Genomic DNA, 26,862 nt, shown 5'->3' with positions numbered 1-26,862 from the left:
TTGGCATACGCTGAAATTCTTAATGGTATTTGAAAGGTTATTTAGTCTGTTCATTGAAGCTAAATTGTAAAGAAAATCGTCCACATATATGCAAAAATTAAGTGAAGAACGAAGGATTTAAGTGCACTTAATTTTATAATAAAGAGATTTTGGTCATCAGAATGTGTAATCTGTCAAACAATCAAACCTTGCCTGATGCTACACTCTATGACTTTAGGTTGATACTAGGCTGGGTTCTGTCCTTAAGCTGATGACCATTTTAAGATAAAATATGAAAAGCTCTATGAATACTCTGCTGACATAAATCTTATGTGGACAATAATGAATGGCTTTTGAAGTGGATATTACTGGGGGATGGCATTTACCTGATACTTTAAATACATATAGATACATGAGACATTTGGAGTGTGTCACCTGCACATCTAACTGGACTCTTGGACAAGGATTGCTTTATAAGCTGAACAGACACCTCACAATTTCATTGTTGAATAAAATTTAACTTGCCTGCATCACGTGCACATCTAAATAACAATTTGTTCTTTCATTGCTTTGTCATTTGTTTATATTTGAACATTTTTAAGTGTCCATCATAATATATGGTGCAGTGCATCTGTGCGTCTGTCTATCAGTTCCTTTTGAGATTTTTAAGAAACAAGATATAATTTTTAGCTCACCTGGCTCAAGTGAGCTTTTCTGATTACCTGTCGTCTGTCCGTCTATCTGTAAACTTTTCATATTTTCGACTTCTTCTCCAGAAGCACTATGTCAATTTCAACCAAAATTGGCAAATAGCATCCTTGGTTAAAGGGCTTTCAAGTTTGTTTAAATGAAGGGCCATGCCCCCTTCAAAGGGGAGATAATCACAAAAATTCAAAAATAGGATGGGGTCATTTAAAATACCTTTTCAAGAATCACTGGGCCAAATGAGCTGAAATTTGCATGAAAGCTTTCTGATATAGTGCAGATTCAAGGTTGTTAAAATCATGACCCCCTGGGGTAGGATGGAGCCACAATAGGGGATCAAATTTTTACATACAAATATGTCAAGGGAAAATCTTTAAAAATCTTCCTCTCAAGAACCACTGGGCCAGAAAAGTTTACATTTACGAGGGCTGTTCGATATGTAATGTGTATTGTACCACAGCACGATAATACTTTGCACGATTTTGTGGATAATGATACTCTTGAATAGCTCTATTCAATATCTTTCCAACAGTATAAATACGAGCCTACAGCTCCACATAGTTTTAAACTTGTAGTCATTTCATTAGAGCAAGTCATTGACCACTGTTGTAAAAATGGTTGGGAAACAGGTTGAGAATATTGAAGAAATTAGAGCTTAATATATAAAAGTTCGCACAAAACTTGGTCATCTGAGCTTGTGAAGCAATTTTTGAACCATCTTGCCACACCCACCATACTCTCCAGATCTAGCCCCATACGACTTTCCTTTTTCCAAAACTTAAAAAAGTTCTTATCTGGTCGTCATTACAAGTCCCGACAAGCCCTTGGCTCAGCCATCAGTCAGTGCCTCAGAGGTCTACCTAAATCAGTGTACCGTGACACATTTCAGAAATGGATTCAGAGATTGAAATTATGTATTTCAAACCGCAGAGAAAAAGGGATGTAATGTTCATTTCACTTTTTGAGTCCAATGCTTTTGAGATATCATACAATACACATTTAATTACATATCGAACAGCCCTCATACATGAAAGCCTCCTGACATATAGCGGAGATTCAAGTTTGTTCAAATCATGCCCCCAGGGGATAGGTTGGGGCCACAATAGGGATCAAAGTTTTATATGCAAATATATATAAGGAAAATCTATAAATATGGGCCAAGGTGACTCTGGTGAGCGATGTGGCCCATGGGCCTCATGTTTTGTTTTGTTGGGATATGATATGAAGTTGGTCACATGATCAAACACATTGGGAAATGTAAATATATATATATATAGAAATTATACTTAGAAGACTAGGATCATCAAACTTGGAAACTTGGTACATTTGTTCCCATTGATTAGAAAATTAAACCTATTGTTTTTCAAAGTCAGACATCAAGATTGAACTTGCATGGTAATTTTATAGGCACAAAACAAGATAGAAACAGTACTAGTAATTTGGCTAGGATAATCAAACATACTCAACCACTAATAATGACTATAAATGTGTTAATCTAGCTGTCTGCATTTCTGTCTGTCTGTCAGCACCTTGTAGGTCATATTTTTGAAGATTTTATCCACAACTTTAAAAAAATATTTACACATAACTTTTTCAATTTTGATGCATATTTAAGAATTTATTTAAGAAATTAGAACATCTACCTGAGTCATTTAGGCATGTTTTATTAGATTTTATCCTTAGATTTAAAAAATATTAACAAATATCGTTTTCAATTTTCATAAATATTTCTTTTATTTTAAAAATTAGAATGTCTATCTGAGTCATTTAGGCATGTTTTATTAGATATTCCTACCATGCAGCAAAATTTGGACTTTTAGAATATGCCTTATTTGCAAACAAAACCCCTATTTTATCAGTACTGGGAAAATCATAAAAATTCATATGAAATAATTGATAGTTTGTTGCACTCTTTCGATGGTGAAAACATTTTTCATAAGGTTAAATAAAATTTTGGTGTCATGAACTACGTTAATGAGAAAAGAATCCAACTTGAAATATTGGGTTCTTCCCAGCAAAGAAACTTCCATTGATCTCATGTCAAGACCTACCCATTGTAACAACATTAAGCAGTTGCGTGCAGGAATATGTATTGCCTATCATACTTTCACTGCCTCCTTCACTGATACCCCAAGCTGAGCCCATCGCACCTCAGAGATCACTGGACCTTACTCAAATGTAATGATTTATTAAGAGTTTTAATACAAAGAATTCAAAGAGTTTTTAAACAAATACTTTGGTCTTGATGTTTTCATAGATTTTCCAACAGATATTAGACCTGTGCTGGGATCGTCATGGAATTACATAAGTGCATTTAATACTGTTACTTAATTTGTATAGATATCCCTTTGAGGAGACACCTCAAGGTTTCAGATTTGATTTGGATGATCATTATTTATATGTGTCACAGAATTTTTATAAAGTGAGTGTCAGGCACAGATGGTTTCTAATGTCATTGATCAAATATGTAATAAAAAAAAAAAAATTAAAAAGAAGATAGATTTACTTGTATACTGCATATATTTCTATTATAAAAATCAAGCTGTTATTCATCAGTTTTAAAATCAGTGGTTTGCTACTTGAATAACCCTGGTAGGAAAATGAGCTTGCACATGCATTTACTATTGACAGATATATACCTCTAAACTCTCATGCAAAAATATATAAGTCTTTAAGGGGAAAGACTAATCCTGCAGCCATATCAAGTTCACTGATTTGTTTGATTAGCCATAAGCAGATACATTAACCAATTAACTCCTTTAAAACCTATCAATATAGCAAGATGGTATCTGCCAATACTTTAAGCTTAATCTCTGACGGCTCGTCTGACTGATAGTCTTTAGTGTTTCTTATCCAAAATTTTCATTTTCTTCAAAATGACTACATGTCACTAAATGGAACAAATGTTTCTATAGTAGTCATTGTACTTCAATCTAAAGCAATTTTTGTTGTTGAGACAAATACTTTGCAGTGCATATGCACAGTTACCAAACTTAAAGCACAAATGTTTGTAGTCTACGGAAGCCGAAATGTGCCAGGGTATAGAATTAATATTCATTTTAACTGGCGGCCACCACTTATTATATTCATCTCTCTCTCTCCCCCCCCCCCCCCTCTCTCTCAAAATCAAAGGGTTGCAATCACTGTAATCTCCCTCTCCAATACTTGGTACTATGTATGTGATATACGATTAAGAGCATTATTGTTTTTTGATTGTGCTGTTAATTTACAACTCTATATAAATGTTCACAATATCAAATGTCGACAGATTCGCGCACGAGCAAATCTTCATTTGTACATGCCTGTAAACCGTATGGTTTTATGCTAATAAACTGAACTGAACTTAATATACCAATGTATCAGGCAGGTAGAACCAGGAGGCTGACCCTTCACTTTTTTGACAACGTTCCTTTTTTTCATATGCAAACTAAGTTATTTTCACATGTGAAATAAGATTAATTGGCAGACTGGCCCGCATCCCATTCTAATGAGTGGTAAAAATGTAATAATGAAAGAACTGCATGAATTGAAGGACGAATGGAGCCCCATCCCTCCAATTCAGGAGTATGAAGTTTGGGCAAAAGAGAAATTTTTAGGTTCCTTTTCTGCTTGTCAACAATTGTAGAAGACAATTTCTCCTCCGACTGTCCCTACACTTTGAAAAACGACTGTGCCTACACTTTGAAAAATGACTGTCCCTGCACTTTGAAAAAGGACTGTCGCCTACACTTTGATTGATTGATTGATGTTTTCCGCCACACTCAACAATTTTTCAGTTATCTGGTGGCGCCCAGTTTTTATTGGTGGAAGAGAGAACCCAGATACAATGTACCTGGGAAGAGACCACCGACCTTCGGAAAGTAAACTGGGAAACTTTCTCACTTACCAGCGTGAGCGGGATTCGAACCCGTGCCGACAGAGGTGAGAGGCCGTGTGATTTTGAGCGTGATGCTCTAACCACTCGACCATGGAGGGCCCTCGATCCCTACACTTTGAAAAAGGACTGTCCCTACACTTTGAAAAACGATCCTATGTGTTTGTACTATTCTAAATCTTTCCAAAATAATCACTCAGCAATATGAATTAAATTGTTTTTGAAATTGGCAGCCGCCATGTATAAATCAAGTGGCGGCCGCCAAATAAAATAAGTGGCAGCCGCCAGTTAATTTATATGGTGGCCATCAGATAATAAGTGGCAGCCGCCAGTTAAACTAAGTGGCGGTCTCCACATAAATTCAGTGGCGGCCACCAGTTAAATGAATATTAATTCTATACCCTGGCACCTATCAGCTTCCATAGCAGTTAGTATCACAGTAATGCTCATTGGTTTAGACAAAATTTCTCATATGGCTGCATGCATGGCCATATTGAGTTACTGATTTGGGTACAGATGCCTTTAGTGGTTTTCTTGGCAGTAAATGATATTTGGGTGGGGTTTTTTTTTTTGGGGGGGGGACAGCTGAGCTATAAGAGCAGTGAACTTTTCTTGTCCATAGTCAGTATGTCCACCCATTCATTTGTAAAATCAATACATTTTTGACTTCTTTTTTTAGAAACACTTGGCCAGCTTTAACCAAACTTCATGCTAACAGAGCATCTTTAGGTAGAAAGAATTCAAAATGGGTCATGACACTTCCATTGGCAGATAATCAAGAAAAGTAATAATAGGGTGGAGTTACGTACACAGATGTAAAAGCAACAGGGTTTTTAAGATTAAACTGAGGATATAGAGTAGAATCTAAATTGTACAAAACATGAGATAGGATGGGACCACAATATAGGGGTTAATCAAAGTTTTACATATATAAATAATTTTTTAAAAATCATCTTCTCAGGAACAGGAAGACCATGATTATATATGATCATATTAACAAGAAAGCATCCTCAGGTAGTGCAGATTCAAGTTTCTTCAATCATGGCCCAAAGAGTAGATATAGGCCACAATATTAAAGGATTCAACAAAATGTTTTTAAACATGAGAATATATATAGGGCCATCCTTAAAAAATTGTATGTTTGCTGTAACGCGACCGACCCACTCAAAACACAGCGACTCAATTTTTTTTATGGCTACTCTGAAAGCTGTTTTTTTTTTTTTTTTTATCGAGATCGAGATTCCCCCCAAAAAAAATTCAACATGGTGGACAAGTCCATGGTCACGTTTACTGTGACTGTCAATTTAAAACAATATATGCTGTAACTGACGGTAAATGAATTGAAAAATAAAAGAACAATTTGAATAATTGTGATTGAATATTCTTCATAAACCTGCCGTATCAGTAGATTAATATGTCAATTCATGAATTATTGTCTTCATGACAGTAATTCCTGCTCATCATCTCCAATGTGCATTGACCTCGGAGGCCATCAGTTGCTGCCAACCCACACACTGATTCTACATATCATGCGTGTCCATATGATTAATTAGTGTTTTAACAGACTTTGACAAAAAATTAAAATGATACCCACTGTAAGGGACTTGGATTACCAGCAGTCCCAATTACAAGTTAAAACTATAGGCCTAGCAGAAATGCATTCGACGTTTTAATGCAGCCACCAAGTATCTAAAAAGTGCCTAACTTTTTGGTTGACAAACAACGATTCACAGGTTTTCAAAATGGAAGACATATAAACATTTAAATATAGTCATAGATAACTTCATTTCAGTATCTGTTGAAGATCGACTGGGACTGACAAATAATTACACTAGTAATGTATAATAGCAATGCTTTTCCATATTGCCCATATATACCTATATATTCATAAACATGTCTTGTGTACCTTAGTGTGTAACAGTAGGCACATTCAAAGTGAGATTTAGTATAATTATGTTATACCTATAAACTACAATACACACAGAATAAACATAATGTATCACGATACAAATAAGAAATAACTCTTGTTTAGGTTTAGATCACATGGTAATTGACATAAACATTGGTGAAAGCACTATGTGGGCCAATCGCTTTATCAACTCGTTACGCTCCCAAACTAGACAGTTGTTACAATGTATTTAATTTTTTTTAGTAAGTTCTATTATTAATTTTTTATTGACTAATGGTAAAATTTGTCTAATATGTCTAACCTTCGGCTGAAAGCTAGCTTGAGTGACGTCACATTGGCACGAGAGAATGGTGATTCAAGAGACCATAAACCCATTGTCTACTTGGTAGTGTTATATAGAACAGAATGTAAATATAAATATATACCAGTACCTGTTTATCGCAATCTATTTACATTCTTCATTGAAAACTTGACTCCAGCACAGTTCTTGAAGTAAAGTTATTAGTTTTGAAATCTTTAATGTGTTGTCCTAGTGTACATCGCAATTTTGCTCATTTACAAATCAATATAGTAAGTGACTTAAAAAAAAAAAGCGCCTTACCTACCTACCCACACTGAAAAATCTGAGTCGCGTTACAGCAAACATACAATTTTTTAAGGATGGCCTAGGAGATCAAAATATTTTTTACAAGAGTAGCATACCACACTAAATTATATTAAACAAACAATCCCAAGTTGTGTGGATTAAAGTTTTTTTTATATTATGGACCCTGGGGTTAGGGTGGAGCTAAAATCAGAAATCAGGGATCAAATACATAAATATAGGGGGGAATCGTTTTTAAAAATCTTCTCTGGAACAGCAAGGCCATATTAGTAATGTTGATATTGAAGCATTCCCATGTTTAGGGTAGGGTCAGAATGTTTTGTGGAAATAAAGAGGGTAAAAGGTCTTCTGATGAAGAACAGCAAAAGTTACTCAGGAGAGCAAAATTTGTAGTTAATTGGGCCTCTTGTTAGTTGTCATGGATCCTGATTGATTGATTGGTTATGACTATCTTAATTAAGAATGGCTCCTAATGAAATAAGTTTTGCTATTTTTGGATTACAATGGATTAACAAAAATATTTATAGTTACACATAAATCACTAAATTCTGTATTTGTAAGTGTTTCCCTTAAGTGATCTTAAAAAAGCCTAGTTCAAAGAATGGACACTGACTCAAACATTCCTGATGGCCATAGTTAGTATTTGTTCATCAAACACACTAGATTTAGATTGCAATGGCCAGTTTTAAAATTAAATAAGATACTGTGACACAGATTAGCGTGATGGTCTATGAGCCTCCTATATGATATTTCGAAGTCATCAAGAGTACTCAAATGTTATGTCCTGTCGGAGGAATTTAACAAGTGATTTTACAGTGCAAGAGGCCCATTTTTAAAATGCCAACATATGCATTGGATGACTATATAATTAGCCTTTTCATGATAGGTCTTTCATTTATATCTGCCAGTTTTAACCTTGCCATTGCATGAAAAGGCAGAGAGGGGACTTTAAGGCTATCACTATTCACTAATGATTAAGGATTAGAATACAGTGAACTGCTAAACGGGGAAATATATAAGCTGATTGAAAATGAACATGGAGCCTTGAATTGGTAGGACTGATTGCAGATTATTGTATTATCCAGTTGACTGGGCTACAGACTGATGTTATGATAGAAGTGTTGGCTCTTGTTTAAGGATAATATTAGCATATCACCTGATGCCTTCTTAATCTCTAGGCCTTAGGTAATAGACTTGGAGCAGATGTTTTTTTTTATGTATGTTGAAATGGAACTTGATTAGTGACTATGGACTAAGTTCACAGTAAGTTGATGATTAAATGTTCAAATATTCAATGGACCTGTTTTATAATACAATGTCTTATGCAGAAAGGAGGATGCTATACTTATATTATCAGACAGTCTGAGATTAATGAAATAACAGTTTTGTCAATAATTACTTGTAAATACTCTCAAAAGCTTGAATGTTTTTTGAGAGTTTTAGGCAAAGGTATAAACTAAAAGAATATATCTTAAAAGCTTGTAATAATTCAAAACCTTGAATTTGATGTAGCAACAGAAATTGATTATGCTATTGATTTTAAAAGCCATTTTTGCCCTGTATTGTGACTGTTGAATTGATGTAAAGGTTTTTAAATGCTTGATGCTTGTGTATGGATAGATAGATGACACATCTCAGACTTGGTACTACCTTAAATGGTAACAAAAAGGGTCCAATTATGTCTGTACTATTAAATGCATAGAAATATTTCAATGTGTACCACATTTTTAAAAATGCTTTATAACATATTCCATTACAGGGCTGTATTCGGTATCCTATTCTTCATTGCTGTAGTGGAGTATGATTTCTAGAGACATGGATGTTCATCGACAGCATTGATGAGAGACACTGGAGAGTGAGTAGGTTTATTCATTCAATAATGGTATCTAAGGTGTTACTTTAACCAGGAGTTGGTTATAACTAGATAGAAACTTCATAATTGGTGGACTGAAAGGTGAAGGACAACTCTGTGTGACTGAAATTTATACTTATAGGAGTTATGAGATCAATCACTGTTTGTTATCTTTGCCTTTCATCAAGGTCAACACTGTGACTGAATTCTATCATTCATCAAGGTCAACTTTGTGTGACTGAAGTCTAGATCATTCATCAAGGTCAATCAACACTGTGTGACTGAATTCTATCATTCATCAAGGTCAACTTTGTGTGACTGAATTAAGTCCAGATCATTCATCAAGGTCAACACTGTGTGACTTAATTCTATCATTCATCAAGGTCAACTTTGTGTGACTGAAGTCTAGATCATTCATCAAGGTCAGAACTGTGTGACTGAATTCTATCATTCATCAAGGTCAACTTTGTGTGACTGAATTAAGTCCAGATCATTCATCAAGGTCAGAACTGTGTGACTGAATTCTATCATTCATCAAGGTCAACTTTGTGTGACTGAAGTCTAGATCATTCATCAAGGTCAACACTGTGTGACTGAAGTCTAAATCATTCATCAAGGTCAACACTGTGTGACTGAATTAAGTCCAGATCATTCATCAAGGTCAGAACTGTGTGACTGAATTCTATCATTCATCAAGGTCAACTTTGTGTGACTGAAGTCTAGATCATTCATCAAGGTCAACTTTGTGTGACTGAAGTCTAGATCATTCATCAGGTTCAACATTTGTACAATAGAATGCGGTCATATTCAGGGACATTGGTTTTCATTTGTTTTCAATAAAAGTAGTATGTGAACTTGCTGACAATTTGGTATGGTTATTGGCAATTTAGAAAGGGATTAATTAATTAATCAGAGATTAGGGTGTGTAGAGGCCTGAAATTTGGTCCCATTTCCAATCTTGAAAAGCAGTTAATTGCTTTTCAAAAAAAAAAAAATCACAAATGAAAAGTTTTTTGTTTGATTTCATCACCCGGAATACATGTACTTCAGATATTTACGAATGTTCATAGCTTTATTGCATTTAAGCTCGGTACCAGCATTCTATAAATCTGTCAATGTGACAAAAAATGTCACAAAAGTACAGTCAAATCTTGTTATCTCAAACTCAATGGAGATATCCAAAGATTCGAAGATATTGAGGGTAAAATACTTAAAAAATAAGTGGTTGGGACTTCCGAATCAATAAGACATATCTTTGTTATTTGAGATATCAGTGTTCAAAATACCAAAGTTAAACTGTAACTAAAAATGCTATCATCCTAAAGTTAGATTAGAGGATAGTAAAACAGGAAGCCTATTCAAAACTAAAGGTAGATCTTGAGGAAACCTATGTTCTCTGACAACCCTGATGAGCTAATAGGTGGAAAATTAACAATTAACGATTGATTGGGTCTGAAGGAGGAATGAATTTCTGTTGAAAAGTACAACATTCAGGACTCTGTTATTGCTAAAAGTATGTAGGTTTGTATATATGTAACTATTTCACTCGTATGCAGTTTGACTATAAATGACAACACTCATTGCACACAGACTGATTCACACACGGAAGACAACAGAGAAAATTTAAATTAGGAAACAAGAGTAAAAATGAAAGAAGGGAGTAAAAACGAAAAGGGGGTAGAAATGAAAGAAGGGAGTAAAAACGAAAAGGGGGTAAAAATGAAAGAAGGGAGTAAAAACGAAAAGGGGGTAAAAATGAAAGAAGAATAAACAAAAGATAAATGAAATGGGAAACTGAGGATGACAAAACTGAGAAAGAATTAAAGGGATGGGTACGATTTGAATAGTTTTCAAGTTGGTTTACTTGATTAACGTGAGGAATATAACGCCAGTCGACGTAAACGGTGCATTGTGACGTCACATCTATCTGCGATGTACATGTATCTTTCTTTCAAATAAACAATCGCAGCCATTTTCATTGAATTGTTAACACCGACGATTTCATAAGCGACGCACTGATTAGCTAACATAAAGTTCACATGAACATGACCCCTAATCGGGTTATGTCAGATCTTCTTATGCAGAGTATATGGTGCAGATCTAAGAAGTCTGATTTTAATTAGATTGCATGAAATAGAGATATCCCTGCAAAATCGGGATGACAAAATTACTGAACTAAAAAATAAATGTGAAAACAATGGTCTCCATGATGGGAAAATTCAAGAGCTAGAAGAACTCTGTGATGTCCAGGATTATGTAGCTTACCAGGAGCAACGCTCAAGAAAATACGATCTTCTCTTCTGTAATATCAACAATCAGCAGTGAAAACCTACAGAGATTAATACCTAGATCTATAGAGAGTAATACCTAGATCTATAGAGAGTAATAGCTAGATCTATAGAGAGTAATACCTAGATTTATAGAGAGTAATAGCTAGATTTATAGAGAGTTAATACCTAGATCTATAGAGAGTAATACCTAGATCTACAGAGAGTAATACCTAGATTTATAGAGAGTAATAGCTAGATCTATAGAGAGTAATACCTAGATCTATAGAGAGTAATACCTAGATCTATAGAGAGTAATACCTAGATCTATAGAGAGTAATAGCTAGATCTATAGAGAGTAATAGCTAGATCTATAGAGAGTAATACCTAGATTTATAGAGAGTAATACCTAGATTTATAGAGAGTAATACCTAGATTTATTATTGACATCCTTAGGATGCCAACAGATGAAGTAGATGCCTTGTTCATACAAAATCTGCACAGATTCAGAGAAATTCAAATGACTACAAGGAGGGTGCTCCTGATGTGGAGATTATGAAATTGGGTCGCATGGTGGATAGGAATTGAGTGCTCTCTCTCACCCAAAATGAAGTCTGTACTGACTTAATTCCCAAATCATTTCAAGATGTATAGGGGGAGTTAGCTCGAGTGACCTACCAGATTAGACAAAGATGGCATTCTAGAACTAAAAGATGACATTATCCTGGAATTCAGGAAAACAGACAAACATAAGTGGACAAGGTACAAGGATGAGCTGGCATCTAACTGTATTATAGTGCTTGTGTTTGTACATAGGCCCAGTTATACGGGTTGATAATGTAAAATTATTTATACTGGGGGTATCATATCAATATAATATATTAATACTACCAACAATTGTACGATCGTATTCCCCTAGGTAAATAATGTAAATTAATTAATTATATGATATTGATGTGACATATATTTTTTTGGACACTGATTATTTCATTGTGTGTGGAGACTGGAGTGTTGTTAGGTACTATAATCTTGACTGCTATAATTATATTAGAGAAAATAATCCAAAAAACAAACAGGAAATGGAAAACTTGAAAGTCAAATTTAAATTTTACCATTACATGATAATGGTCTAAACAAATATTTTTCTATTTCCATAGTGACCCTGGAGAAATGATCTTGATTGATTGTCAGGTTAATTCTTTGTGTCGAGTATGAGCTTCAAACATCTTCCATTACAATTCATGACCTGGAATTCAAGGTCATTTAGTCAAGGTTACTGATTAAAATATGACTTGGAAAAGATTCTTTGGGCATTTGTAAAAGTAAAATACATTTGACTGGGCTAAAGTTTGTAAAGGAATTTAGACTTTGGAAACTCATGTTGTCACTAATGTTGAGAGTAAGTAACTTAATAATGTGTCGTTCCTGAACCAAATTTGTTGATTGTTGACTGATGAAAAGTTAGAAATCTTGGTTCAGGTCTTAAAACAACTGATTGTCAGAAAAAGCCTTCAACATCCAACTCTTTGCTTATATACCTTCAACATGCAACACTGGTAATTTCTTTTTTTTCAATATGTGATACTCAGGTGATGTATAGGCCCATACGGTAAGCCTCTTGTTACTGTATGAGTAATTCATTACATGGAAAAATCACAAAAGTTTTTAATTTGGTTTGATATGATAAAAGTAAATTTTGTAACTATGTGAATATGTGAACTACTGTTAAATATTGACAAATACTAATTCAATGCCAAATACTCATTTGAAATATGTCAAAATTGTAGAAATTTGGTTGGAGGAATTACACATTATATGTGCAGTAAAAAATGAAAGAAAGAAGACATCATGCAGTTTATGTTCATGGTATTCAGAATATAAAGACAATTAATGCTGATAGAAATGAACCACAGACTTGCTTGTTTACTATACATAGTTATATTTATTTGTTTACTGTACAGAACAAAGTTGCTTGTTTACAATATGATTTTAAATTGCCACAAATTAGAATTTGTCCGTCGAAGGACAATTGATTCATTTTTGATATAATGTAAAAAGTCTTGGAATCAGTGTGGTGAGGAAATGTCCTTAAAGTTAGCTGGTTAAATGTCATTGGTTGATCTCCTTTGGTGTTGGTACCACCCTTTTACACTTCCTTTGAAATCTTTACGTGTTTAAATTGTGTATTTTTACTCATTTATTTGTATTGATATGAGTTTATGTAAATAATGACTGTTCTTTTCCTTGTAATCTCTTTTATAATATATTTTAGGTGCAGTTTAGAGCTGTCTTGTTCTGGGGTGGGAAAAGTCAATGTTGTTTTACTTGTATATGTATTAGATCAATGCTGATGTTCACAAAATGGTTTACTTCAATTAATTCCAATTTCCAAACACAAAATAAACTCCAGAGAGTCATGCTAGACAGCATGTGTCTTAGATTAAAGAGAAATGATATATAACATTTAGGGTATACATTCATTCTGTGATTGATGTAGTTTGTTCTTTTAAAGTTTTCACATATATTTAGTTTAAAATGTTTATGCGCCCCGAAAAATTTTGGGGAGCATATAGTCACCGTCATGCCTGTCCGTCCTTCCGTCTGTCTGTCCAAACTCATATCTCTTAAATCTTTCATCAGAAATTGATCTCTAATTGATCATGAATGTTCCATGAGACAGGGACTTTTGGGCAATCTAATTAAAATCAGACTTCTTAGATCCGCGCCGTATACTCTGCATAAGTAGATCTGACATAACCTGATTAGGGGTCATGTTCAGATGAACTTTATGTCAGCCAATCAGCGCGTCGGCTTCGGTGTTCACAATTCAAGGAAAATGGTTGCGATTGTTTGGTTTGAAAGAAAACATATCGCAGCTAGATGCGACGTCACAATGCACCGTTTACGTCGACTGGCGTTATATTCCTCGCGTTATTTAAGTAAACCATCTTGAAAACTATTCAAATCATACCCATTCCTATTCATACATAAATCGGAATTCACAATTAATTTAATTTGGGTGTATTTCATATCGTACGTTTTGTTGTTTGTATTAACGGAATAGATTAGGCATTATTGCGAAAGTTTGAAATTCGTTATGTGAGAATATACAATTTTACAGTGTGGAATAAACTTTGTGGGAGAGAGATTACAGCAATTTGTTTACGAATTGCCAGGAACCGCCTTAATAGCCATCATTGTCTGTATGGCACAATCTGACTGGCTGATAGTTCTCATGAATATTCCAAGTGAAAGGTCATGCTGACATGACCCCCTATGGGGTTATGTCAGATTCTATTGTAGCGATTGTGAGCTTATTCTAGGATCTGATTTTAATTAGATTGGGACTTTTGGGCTAAGGTTTTTCAAGGTCATTTTTGAAAGGTCAAGGTCACGCAGAACATATAAAAGTTCCTTATTTCAACTGTTTTTGATATTTTTCTTTTATCAGAAATTGATCAAAGAATTATTCCTTGAGACAGGAAATTTTTAAAAGGTCATTTTAGAGAGGTCAAGGTCATTTAGTACATATACCTTATGTAAGTAAAAAGTTATTTATTTCAACAGTTATTGAACTGGTATTGATCATATTTCACACAAATAAGTAAAATGAAGAATAGGCAAATGGCTTTCAGACAAAGGCCACTCAAGATCATTTTGTAAAGGTCAAGGTTACTCAAAACAAACCTTATATATGAAAAAAAGCTTCATTTTATAATATTTCTACCAAGGTCTCAAGGTCATTTTGGAAAGGTAAAGGTCACTCAGAACATATACCTTGTATTAGGAAAAAGTATCCTATTTCAACAGTTTTTGGACAGGTATTGATCATATATCACACAAATATGTAATAGGGAAATGCTTTCAGACAAAGGTCACTCGATGTCATTTTAGGATTTCATGTTGTCTGCAGGAAAATGTTGCTCAGGTGAGAGATGTCATTGGATCATGAGTCTTTTGTTGATTCTTCATGGATTTAAACAGTAGAATATTGAATGAAACATTATCGATTTTGAGGACTGATTGACTAAGTACTTTTTGTAGGTGTAGGGGCTATAAATATGAAGACACGGCAGGTGTCGTCTGCTCCACTGGCTGGGTCCCCCCTCAGCAGTCTGTCCACCAGTTCCAGTAGTCTATCGTTTGAGGGGATACCTGACGAAGTCACCCGCCTGTCAGAGGAAAAGAGTAAAAATGTCAAAGGTATCCATGATACAAACATTAATGAAGTTATATAATCCAGAACCTCCAAAACTGTGACCATGTCCCACCAGTATTGGAGTTATCCAGAACAGAATAAATTTGTTTGATTAGCACACACTTATTTTTCTCTGTCAATGTCTTATCTGCATGTTCAGCAGCACTCTTAAGACTTGAACTGTCAATTTTTAGCTCACCTGAGCCAAAAGGTTCAAGTGAGCTTTTCTTATCAAAAATTGTCTATTCTCCAATGTCGATGTAAACTTTTCACAATTCCATTTTCATCTCCAGAACAATTGGGCCATTTTCAACCAAACTTGGCACAGTATCCTTAGGTGAAAGGGGTTCAAGTTTGTTCAAATTAAGGGCCATTTTCCCTTCCAAGGGGAGATAATCAAGAGAGGGCAAAAATAGGTTGGCATCAATTAAAGGTATTCTCAAGAACAACTGGGCCAGAAAAGATTGAACTTGTGTGGAAACTTCCTGAATCACAGCCCCCAAGGGTATGGTGGGGCTACAAAAGAGTATGAAAGGGTTGCAAGGGGATTTGTAGAAAAAATCTTTAAAATCTTCTTCTCAAGAACAGCATGGTCATGATTAGTCATATTGATATGCAGCTCAAGTGAACTTTTTTAACACCTATTGTACAGCGTACATCTATATGTTCATAAACTTTTTTTTACTTTTTCTTGATAACTACTCGGCCAACTTCAACTAAACGTGCCATAAAACACCCTTGGGCAAAAGGGGTTCAAAATTATTCATGTGAAGGATCATATCCTTTTCAAAGGGGAGATAATTGAGAAGTAGTCAAGTTTTTTCAAAAATGAAATTTATTATATTTACATTCTAATTTCATTTCTGTTGGAATTCCCAGCTGTTAAAATAGACATGTATTATATATTTATCAACATTCATACGTGCATTGTTCACAACTGCATCTCATTCATGAGGAAATCCCTATCATTACATGGTAGAAATATCGAAGACAAAAACATTGGAAATTTTAATTATTTTTAGCTCACCTGAGCTAAAAGTTCAAGTGAGCTCTTCTGATAACCTTTTGTCTGTCATCTGTCTGTCCATCCATCTATCCATAAACTTTTCACATTTTCATCTCCAGAACCGCTGGGCCATTTTCAACCAAACTTGGTACAAATCATCCTTGGGTAAAAGGGATTCGCGTTTGTTCAAATGAAGGGCCATGCCCCCTTCAAAGGTGAGATAATCATGAAAATGCAAAAATATGTTGGGGTCATTTAAGAGTCTTCTCAAGAACCATGGGGCTAGGAAAGTTCAAATTTACATGAAATCTTCGTTACATAATGCACATTCAAGTTTTTTTTTAAATTATGCCCCCCCCCCCCCTGGGGGGGGGGGGGGAGGTAGGGGGGGGGGCCACAGTAGGGGATCAAAACTTTTGCATGGGATTATATGGGGAAAATCTTTAAAAATCTTCTTCTCAAGAACCACTGAGCCAGAAAAGCTGAGATTTACATGAAAGCTTCCTGACATAGTGCAGATTCAAGTTTGTGAAACTCATGACCCCTGGGGTTATGATGGGCCACAATAGGGGATCAAAGTTTTACATAACTAATAAATAGAAAAAATCTTTAAAAAATTTCTCCTTAAAAACCATTAGGCTAAAGAAGTTTACATTTGCACATAAGCTTCCTGACATAGTGCAGATTGAAGTTTATAAAAATCATGGTAGGGGATCAAAATTTTACATACAAATATATAGGGGAAATCATTAAAAAACGTCTTAAAGATCAATGGCCGGGGAAGTTTACATTTACTTGAAAGCTTCATGACATAGTGCAGATTCAATTTTGTAAAAGACATGGCTCCCGGGAGTAGGTTGGGACCACAATAGGGATCAAAGTTTTACATGCGAATAGGAAAAATCTTTAAATATGAGCCAAGGTGAGCGATGTGGCCCCATGGGCCTCTTGTTTTGGTTGTGCTTGCAGATATTCATTTGATATTTGGTACATTGCTTTGCCATAACAAGTTACAGATCAAGTTCAAATTTCATCTCGGTCCATTTATGTTCCATTAATTAAGTTATGGCTCTTGGACTAGCATGAATTGTTAGTTTACATCCAAGTTTCTTATCTCTATAAATAAGAATACTACACTCATTAAAACTTCTAGCATAGTAATACAATAATATAGCTAAATTATTCATGATCACCTACATGTCATAGTTTATTGTCTTGGTTAAAGACCTAAACCTATAATCATAAATTTTTTATTTTTTCCTGCTCTAGTCTCTACTCGAATAGTAGTTGATTTCCAACCATTCCTATCCTGGTTCCCCAATTTTCCCTTTACCATAACCTACATAATGAACTTTGAATATTGTTGTGGTACAGTAATTTTTGCAACCGGTAGGGGACTATGTATTGCCATGCAATACTCTCAGAGTGCTTGTTACTCTTAAATTTTTCAACACCAAGAAACCCATCTGCACTTAAATTGGTACATGTAGTGAATATTTACTGTGCTTTTTCCATAAATTGATTCATAAAATAAAAAATACCAACTTGGGTACAATAATTATACAAATCGGGCTCGTTCTTCGTAAAATGTACGTTCCATATAACATAGAAGATGAGTCAGATTTATTTCATTCCTAACATCATAGCAGGAAGTATTCGGTATTGTAATTTATTGCACAGAATTAAAGGTAGAATTTTTGCTCCCAAAAAACTTATTTATAAGCGAGTATATATGGTAGGGGAAATCTTTAAAAATCTTCTCCTCAAGAACACTGGGCCAGAAAAGTTTACAATGATATGAAAGCTTCCTGACATAATGCAGATTCAAGTTTGTTAAAGTCATGCCCCCTGGGGATAGGGTGGGACCACAATAGGGGATCAAAGTTTTAAATCCATATCAAGAACCACTGTACCAGGAAAGTTCAAATTTACATGCTAGTTTTCTGACATGGTGCAAATTCAAGTTTGTTAAAATCATGGCGCCTGGAGGTAGGATGGGGCCACAATAGGGGATCAAAATTTTACATAACTAATAAATAAAAAACATCTTTAATGCCAGAAAATCTACAAGAAAGCTTCCTGATATAATGCAAATTCAAGTTTGTAAAAATCATGGTCCTTGGGGGTAGGGTTGAGGCCACAATAGGGGATTTAAGTTTTACATATGAGTATATAGGGAAATTTTTTTAAAATCTTCTTTTCAAAAGCCACAGGGCCAGAAAAGTGGAAATTTTCATGAAATTTTTCTGACATAGAGTAGATCCAAATTTGTGCAATTCATAGTCTCCAGAGGTAGGGTGAGACCACAATAAGGAATCAAAGTGTAATGCTGATATATAGGGAAATCTTTAAAAATATCTCTAGAACTATTTAAGCTATGGCTTTCATATTTTATATAATTATATACTCTCTTTATGAAAAGACCTTTCATGTGATGCAATGGTGTTTGATCTTATGACCTTGACCTGGAAGTTTGACCTACTTTTTAAAAAAAATCTTACCTATTCTATATCTCCTCAACTATTTAAGATAGAGCTTTCATATTTTGTATATAGATTTCTTATGGCAATGTCTTTTGTATCATACCATGTAAGATCATGTAAGTTATATATTGGTTTGCATTTCAGTGATGTTGTGATCCTTTGGGGTTAGGTTGGGGCCACAATATGGGATCAAAAGTTTTCAATAGGAATAAAGATTGATAAAAAAATCTTTTTAAAATCACAACAGTTGAACAATGGCAGGGCCAAGGTGATTCAGGTGAGCGATGTGGCCCATAGGCCTCTTGTTTTTAGATATCTTTCAGGTGTTCTTGAAAAAATTCCCATTAATATCTATCCTGTTTAGTCTCACAAAGTCACTTCTCATCAACTTAAGATTATGAACTTGTGTGGATTATCTCAATTTCATTCTAGTCTAGCAGGGCTTTCAACAAATTTAAAAGTAGGAGGCTGAAATGAAAAAGTAGAAGGCGATCCAATGTGAACGGCACAGCCGTATCGCACGCGGAGCTATGCTCGGCGCCCTTATGGCCGGGGGTCATTGGGGCCGCTCAAGGCCCCCAGAAGCTCTGGGGTAAATAACGCAAAATCCTGCATTCTGGCGGTTTCCTGGCACTTAAATGCAGCTTTGAAATTGTCATTTTTTTGCCTGAAATTTTTACTTTTGCCATGAATTTATTGTTTCATATGTGAAATTTTCTGTTCATGCAAAGACTTAAAAAATTCAACATTGCAAAGTACTAATTTTGATGCAAAATGAAAAATAAAGTGCATCAAGATAACTACATGTAATTATTTTTTGCAATGCTGTATCAATTAATTTTTAAGTGTCTTTGCTTGAACAGAAACTTTCACTTTTATTTCTACATTTGTACTGAAAGTTTATAAGACTGAATTGTTTTGTAAGAAACAATAAAACCCAAACAATCTTTATTACAAATTAATAAGTAACATTTTGATGACCTATAATTTTATTTTTCCACAAATTCAAGTTAACAGCTACAGATTTGTTGGTAACATAGCGAATTTGTGCTGAAAAATTCTACTTTCGTTTTTATTTAATACCACGTGGGCATTTGCAAATTAAAAAGAATAGCAAGTCTGAAATCTTTCCTGATTAAATTCTGTTTTCGCTTTAAAATTGTTGATTGATATTATACTTGTGTCACTTTCGCTTCTGGCCTTTTTAAAGCCGAAACTGAACAAGGTATTTGTTCTCTTCATTCCGTCAACATCATTGATTTTTACGTTCAGGACTTGTTGTTATCTTTCGGAACTTCTTGTCTGTGTTGTCACGAATTGGGTAAATCCGAGGCTTTCCGACTATTGCAATTGACGTATTATTTTCTACACCAACAGACGACCAATCAGGTGCCGGTATTTACCTGAACTAAATTTAGCGCAAGTAAACACGTTTGATATGGCCGCGATTTCTGAGTCTACTAAAGTTTGGAAGATGTTTAAAGTTTTATAAAAGTTTTTTTTCATTGGACATACATTTTTGTCACTAAAGTAGCCGGCACCTAATGTTACTATAGGCGGCGGAAATCCGGCTACCGGCTACTTTTGAAAGCCCTGAGTCTAGTCATCCTCTGTACAATGCAGTGTGCCATATTGATTGTAGGGCTTGTTTAAATTGGTTAAAGCAGTTGCAAGATGATACATGTGGCATCACAGTCTATGTTTTGGCTTCATAATTCAGTGGTGTACCTAATTGAAGAGACTGTTTAACAGTTTTCACAAAATACAACCTCCGATTTCTTTCAAATCAAGAAATAGCAACTGCTCTCGTCAACTTTCCAGTTTCAACTTCTTGGTATACCTGGTTATGTGAAACCCTCACCCCATCATTGACTTAGGGGTAAGCTTAGCATGCATGGTGACAAAACTACTAAGGCTAACTCCAACTTTCACTTGTCCGAATGAAAAAGTTAGTAGTCCAAAAAAATTTAGTCTCTAATATGCATATCAACCAGTAATCTCTTAGCTCTCTCTCTCTCTCTCTCTGTCAATCGGCCAGTAGCTAAGTTTTCACTTCAGAATCTTTAGAATAGTTTTCTCTCTTTCAAGCTCACCGTATATACTCGCCTATAAGTCGGATTTTTGGGAGTCAATTTTTGGTCCAAAACTTTTTGTCCAACTTATAGGCGCGTCCTCAGAAGATTGGTATTTTTCTGAACGTCGTAATGTAGTGTTTTTTTTAAAACAACTCCGACGATTATCATGGACTACCACACAAATGTTTATTGTTCACAAATATCTAGACATATTGTATTGTTTATATATTTTAAAATTATGTATAAAGTACAAGTATTTATATATTTTTATTTAGTTAAAAATTATGTACATACCGGTAACTAATACTTTGAATTACGAACCCGATTTAATATTGAAATATTCATATGTATACCAGCTGAAATATATTTCATAAAGATTGAATATTGTTAACAGATAATTTAGATCATCATTCTTGACTCTTAAAAACTCTATTGTTGATACATTGAATTATACCGGAATCCCACAATAACAGTTTTCGCGAGGCGCGTGCCACTAAGTAAACTGGCAATTAGGAGACCATAATTGCTTAGGTAAACAAGGGACCATTGCCCATAATAGATCAAGGGTTGTGTTTAAACCCCAAACAGATATGGCTTGGATATTGAGCACCTCATAATTATTAATTTCTCAAAATATTTTTTGAAACATGGGTAAAAACAGACTGGAGCATTGACTTGAAATTGTCAACCAATTGTGACAAAAATTTGTAACGACTTATAAGCGGGTCAATGGCAAATTCCTACAAAATAACCTTAAAAAATACAACCGACTTATAGGCGAGTATATACGGTACCTTCTTCCCCAGTGTAAGAGGTTACACCTGTGAATTATGCCATACAAGTTGCATTATTGTTGTTGAATGAAAATTATGAAAAATGTCATTGTTAGTTATAGTTTAGAAAATTACAATTGTTACTGTAGAAAATGGATCTTTTCACCTCAAAAGAACGAGCAAGGGATGCAACATGAGGCAAAATTTTTATAGATGTATTCGATTCAAATGCTCAGTGTATTATTTCATGATCTTTGCTAGTAGTAGTATAAAAAATGAACTGACGATATAGTAATATAGAGTTGGACGTTACTTTCTAATATTTGATATTCATCAAGCTTAACACAATAATCACATTTCCTACTTAAATAATCACTTGCCTCATCGGACAAGTGTGTATTAAGTTTCACTTGTCCGAACTGGGTTTTCACCTACCTCGGGCAATCGGACAACCGTTAGTGTCAATCCCTGAGTCCGGTCAAGTAAAATCTCGATTTACTAGTCCGACTGGTCGTGTTGAAAAAATAAACAAGAAATTTTACTTTAAACCATAAGATATTTTATTCTTAACTAAAAAAAATAACTATAAAGAGTTAGCGAGCAATTTTGAACCTAATCTCTATTTTTAGTTTTGATAGATTAGTCACGGTCAGGAGTGATGTTTTACAACATCTACTTGATATTAATGTGTGTAAAGTAATGTTTCGGATAAATAGATATAAATTGAATTCATTTTCATATTTTAATAAAACCCAGTTTATTTGAATTAAATACAAAAAAGTGTTTTTCAGATTAATAAATTATGTCGTAAACAGCCATTTTTTGAGACAATTAGATATGTTTTAGTTCAAACTTTACGTTTGTCATTTGAATTAAGTATTAAATATGGAGAAACTATCAGTTTTTAGCTCACTTGAGCTGAAAGCACAAGTGAGCTTTTCTGATCACCTGTTGTCCGTAGTCTGTCTGTCTGTCCGTCTGTCTGTAAACTTTTTACATTTTCGACTTCTTCTCCAGAACCACTGGGCCAATTTCAACCAAACTTGGCCAAAAGCATCCTTGGGTGAAGGGCTTTCAAGGTTGTTCAAATGAAGGGCCATGTCCCTCAAAAGGGAGATAATCACAAAAATAGGGTGGGATCATTTAAAAATCTTCTTCTCAAGAAACACTGAGCCAGAAAAGCTGAGATTTACCTGAAAGCTTCCTGACATATTGCAGATTCAAGTTTGTTCAAATCATGGCCCCCAGGGGTCATCTTCACAAGCCAAGTGTCCGATTCGCTTACTCTCATCTCCCCCTTGGCGGATTTAGTCGCATTTCTAAGACTTCAAAATATCACGCTTTGGCTTTCCAAGGCATCCGATCAAATCGCACCATACATACAGTTTGGTTTGAGTAATGGTGGCCCCCATGTCTAGACTGCATTGTCGCCTTTGCTATGACATTTTCTCTAAAACAAAGATGGGGGACTTTTGGAGAAAGTTTTGGGGTTTACGATCAACTTCTAGAGATAATCGATCATGTACCTCACCCAAATGTCGGCAAAGGACGGTATATGCTGGAATAAACTGAACAAACTCAACAAAATTGAGTACAATATCAAAACGAAAGTAGAAACGCTGAAATCTGAATGAATTGTTTTGATACGTGATTTACGCCTTAAACACAAAGGTGGCATAGGCATCCAGCAAGTATGCACACATAAATAAAAAACAATTTTATTGTTTTCATCTGTCAACTCCATTTTGTAAACATACACTTGTAAAAGAAATTAAAATGCGTTATCTGATTGGTTAGATTTTGTTTTCGTCAAGAACGATAACTCGCTTGATCCGTTAAATGGCAGGTCAGTCGCAACTAAATCTGCCAAGGGGGAGGTGAGAGTAAGCGAATCGAACACTTGGCTTGCGAAGATGCCCAGAGGTATGATGGGGCCACAATAGGGGATCAAAGTTTTACATACAAATATAGAGGTAAAATCTTTAAAATTATTCTTCTCAAAAACTACTGGGCCAGGAAAGTGGAAATTTACATGAAAGCTTCCTGACATAGTGCAGATTCAAGTTTGTAAAAATCATGGCCCCCGGGGGTAAGATGAGGTAACAATAGGGGATCAATTTTTACATACAAATATATAGGGAAAATCATTAAAAATCTTCTGAAAAATCACTTGACCAGAAAAGTTTACATTCACATGAAAGCTTCCCGACATAGTCCAGATTCAATTTTGAAAAAATCATGGCCCCCGGGAGTAGGTTGGGGTCACAAAAGGGATCAAAGTTTTACATGCGAGTATATAGGAAAATCTTTAAATATGAGCCAAGGTGACTCAGGTGAGTGATGTGGCCCATGGGCCTCTTGTTTCTAGAAAGTTGGTCAGGGCTATTGGAATGTAAGGTCAGGTCTAGTAAAAATCATTTAAAATAGCCCGACTGTTCTAGTGCTCAAAAATTTAAATGTCAAACCCTGAAAACCCTCACCCCATCATTGACTTAGGGATAAGTTTAGCATGCATGCTGACAAAAACCCTCACTCCATCATTGACTCGGGATAAGTTTAGCATGTATGCTGACAAAAACCCTCACCCCATCATTGACTTAAGGTTAAGTTTAGCATGCATGGTGACAAAACTTAAACCCTCACCCCATCATTGACTTAGGGATAAGTTTAGCATGCATGCTGACCCCAGCATTGACTTAGGGATAAGTTTAGCATGCATGCATATGCTGACAAAAACCCTCACCCCATCATTGACTTAGGGATAAGTTTAGCATGCATGTGAAAATCAACCACGCCACTTCACTTATATATATGAAAATATGTAACTATAAACCTGACATGAAGTGATCATGATCAGCTTGAAAAGATTGGGATTCTGTACAATGATATTATTTTGATTTGCTTTTTAAAAATACATGGGGATTGTTACATAACGTTAAAGGACGTTCTTATCTTGCTGAGATTTTGGAAGATTTTATATCCTATTGTGTGATCTACACTACAGAGTTTTTTTTTCTATTTTGATTTATCCCCAATTAAATATTGCAATTGGTTCTCGTCCATTGTCATGTGTTAACAATTGAACATTTTTTAATTTTTTGATAACTACTGTTCCAATTCTTTTCAAATTGGTATGAAGCATCTTTGGGACGATGGGGACATAATTTGTATATTTCATAATTCCTGCACCCTTGGGGCCTTGGGGGCAGAGCAAAAACTGTCTAAAATTGACCAATTTTCAAAAATCTTTTGTGGAACCGTACGTGTGTAAGAAAAACTAAATGCATGATGATGTAGAGTAGGAAAGCCTCTACCAAAATTGTAAATGTCATGATCCCCGAGGTAGGGGTTCTGACCCCATGGTGGGACCAAACTTAGTATATAGGGTTTATGTGGAAAACATTTAAAGAACACTTTCTTTAGTGCTATTGATACTAAATTGAAAGTTAAATTAAAATAGATATTTAGAAGGATTAGGTAGTCCTTTACCAAAATTGTAAATTCCATGATCCTAAGGGTAATGGTTTGATTTCAGGGTGGTGTCAAAATTACAGTATAATTTGTCCAAACCGGCCTCTGAGTACTCCGGTGCTCTGTCAATTCTGGCCACAAAATATAGTCCCTAACATTTCTTTAACAAATCCTTTATTAATAATTCCCTGTACTCCGGATACTGTGTATTCTGCTTACACAATCCCAACTGCTATCAATTAACTTTAATTACCCTGTTTAAACCGGCCGCTTGATGATACACCACCCTAATTGTTACAGTCAATTGTATTTGGTGTACACAAGGTCCCAACTGCTCGTAATTAGCTCTAATTATCGCATTTAAACCAGCCACCCCACGATGACCGACCTGTCGGTATTTGGTCGATCACACACAAAGGGTGTCTCAAGGGAAGTAAAAGAGTGCAACTGGCGATGAGTCGTGATCAGTTTAAAATAAAACCTGATTTTTGGGAGGGGGTGCACTTTTCAATTGTGACAGCACCACGCACGAGGTAATGGCACCCTCCCCCTAACAACAGAGACAAGAACTGACATTAAAAGACAAAGTTCAATTAATCGATGAATTTGATACATTCTTGGAATGAAGCAAAATCGGCAACAATCCCGTTATGTTTTCCAAAAGCAGGGTTTCCCCTCGTGGACTTCTCGGAGCTCTCCGGCGAGTCAGACAGTGATGATATGCAGTTAGTTAGCACAACTCGCCATGTCTGGTCGATCACTTGGCATGACATTAGTTTCCGTTTCACAAATTGAGACAGTTGAAAGCGATACATTTACAATGAAAGCTGGGAAAGACAAATTTTAGACGAACACAACACAAACTTGACGAACGTACATAATGTAGCACTTGATAACGGTGATGATGTAGACGAAATCGACAATTTACCAATAGAAAATTGCCCGAATAATTCCCAGATTTTAAACTGTTTAATAAAAATTGAAACTTTTTAAAATGAGCATGACAATAAAACACTGACATTTATATTTTTACATTTTGAATTCTTTTGTGATAAATGTATAATAAAACGTTAGCAATCATTACACACGTATGCATAGATAGTGAATACAAGGGAAGCAACTCTCATTCTTGTCAACATTCTGCACTCCGGACTCGGTGTAAACCGGCCAATTTCTTTGGAACTACACATAGCCGGTTTAGACAGATTATACTGTATAATAATTTGATTGGACTTATTCAAGTTTGCTGATACTGTATAAAATCTAAATGCATACTTAAGGTATATCGGACAAGGATGTACAAAAATGTTGAATTCACAACCCAGGGTTTTGACACTAAGATGGGTCCAAATTAGTCATATCTTTTAATGTTAATTCACATATCATATTATGTAAAGGCTTTCATCAGTGTATGCACTTTTGAAGGCATTGAAAGTTTTAAGACCACATCTTGTTTTATACTGTTGCTGAATGTTAGAATTTAAGTTAGATATTCAGAACAGGAAATTTTTTCTAGATTTGGGAGTAGTGATACTTTTCACTTGTACTCAGGTGATTGATAAGGCCTGTGGACCTCTTGTTTCAATTGTAAAGGCTATATCAGGCATACTTATAAAGGGAGGATATGTATATGTACCGACAGGTCGCCATAACAATTGCACCTTCA

General features: G+C 35.1%; 1 protein-coding gene across 26 annotated transcripts in view; it reads left to right on the top strand.

Moving 5' to 3' along the window:
• LOC125648400 (cytosolic carboxypeptidase 2-like) overlaps window positions 1-26,862 on the top strand; it is a 145,030-nt gene that overhangs the window by 19,515 nt on the left and 98,653 nt on the right. For all 26 annotated transcript variants that reach the window (XM_056139623.1, XM_056139613.1, XM_056139626.1 and 23 more), the window contains exons 2-3: window positions 8,831-8,926; window positions 15,235-15,393. In XM_056139623.1, coding sequence (XP_055995598.1) covers window positions 15,252-15,393 — 142 coding nt within the window. In that variant the 5' untranslated portion in view covers window positions 8,831-8,926; window positions 15,235-15,251. The remainder of the gene's footprint in view (window positions 1-8,830; window positions 8,927-15,234; window positions 15,394-26,862) is intronic.

Source organism: Ostrea edulis, chromosome 6, assembly GCF_947568905.1.
Source record: "Ostrea edulis chromosome 6, xbOstEdul1.1, whole genome shotgun sequence".
NCBI lineage: Eukaryota > Metazoa > Mollusca > Bivalvia > Ostreida > Ostreidae > Ostrea > Ostrea edulis.
The sequence above is the reverse complement of the archived record's forward strand: the minus strand, read 5'-3'. Positions and strand labels throughout refer to the sequence as shown.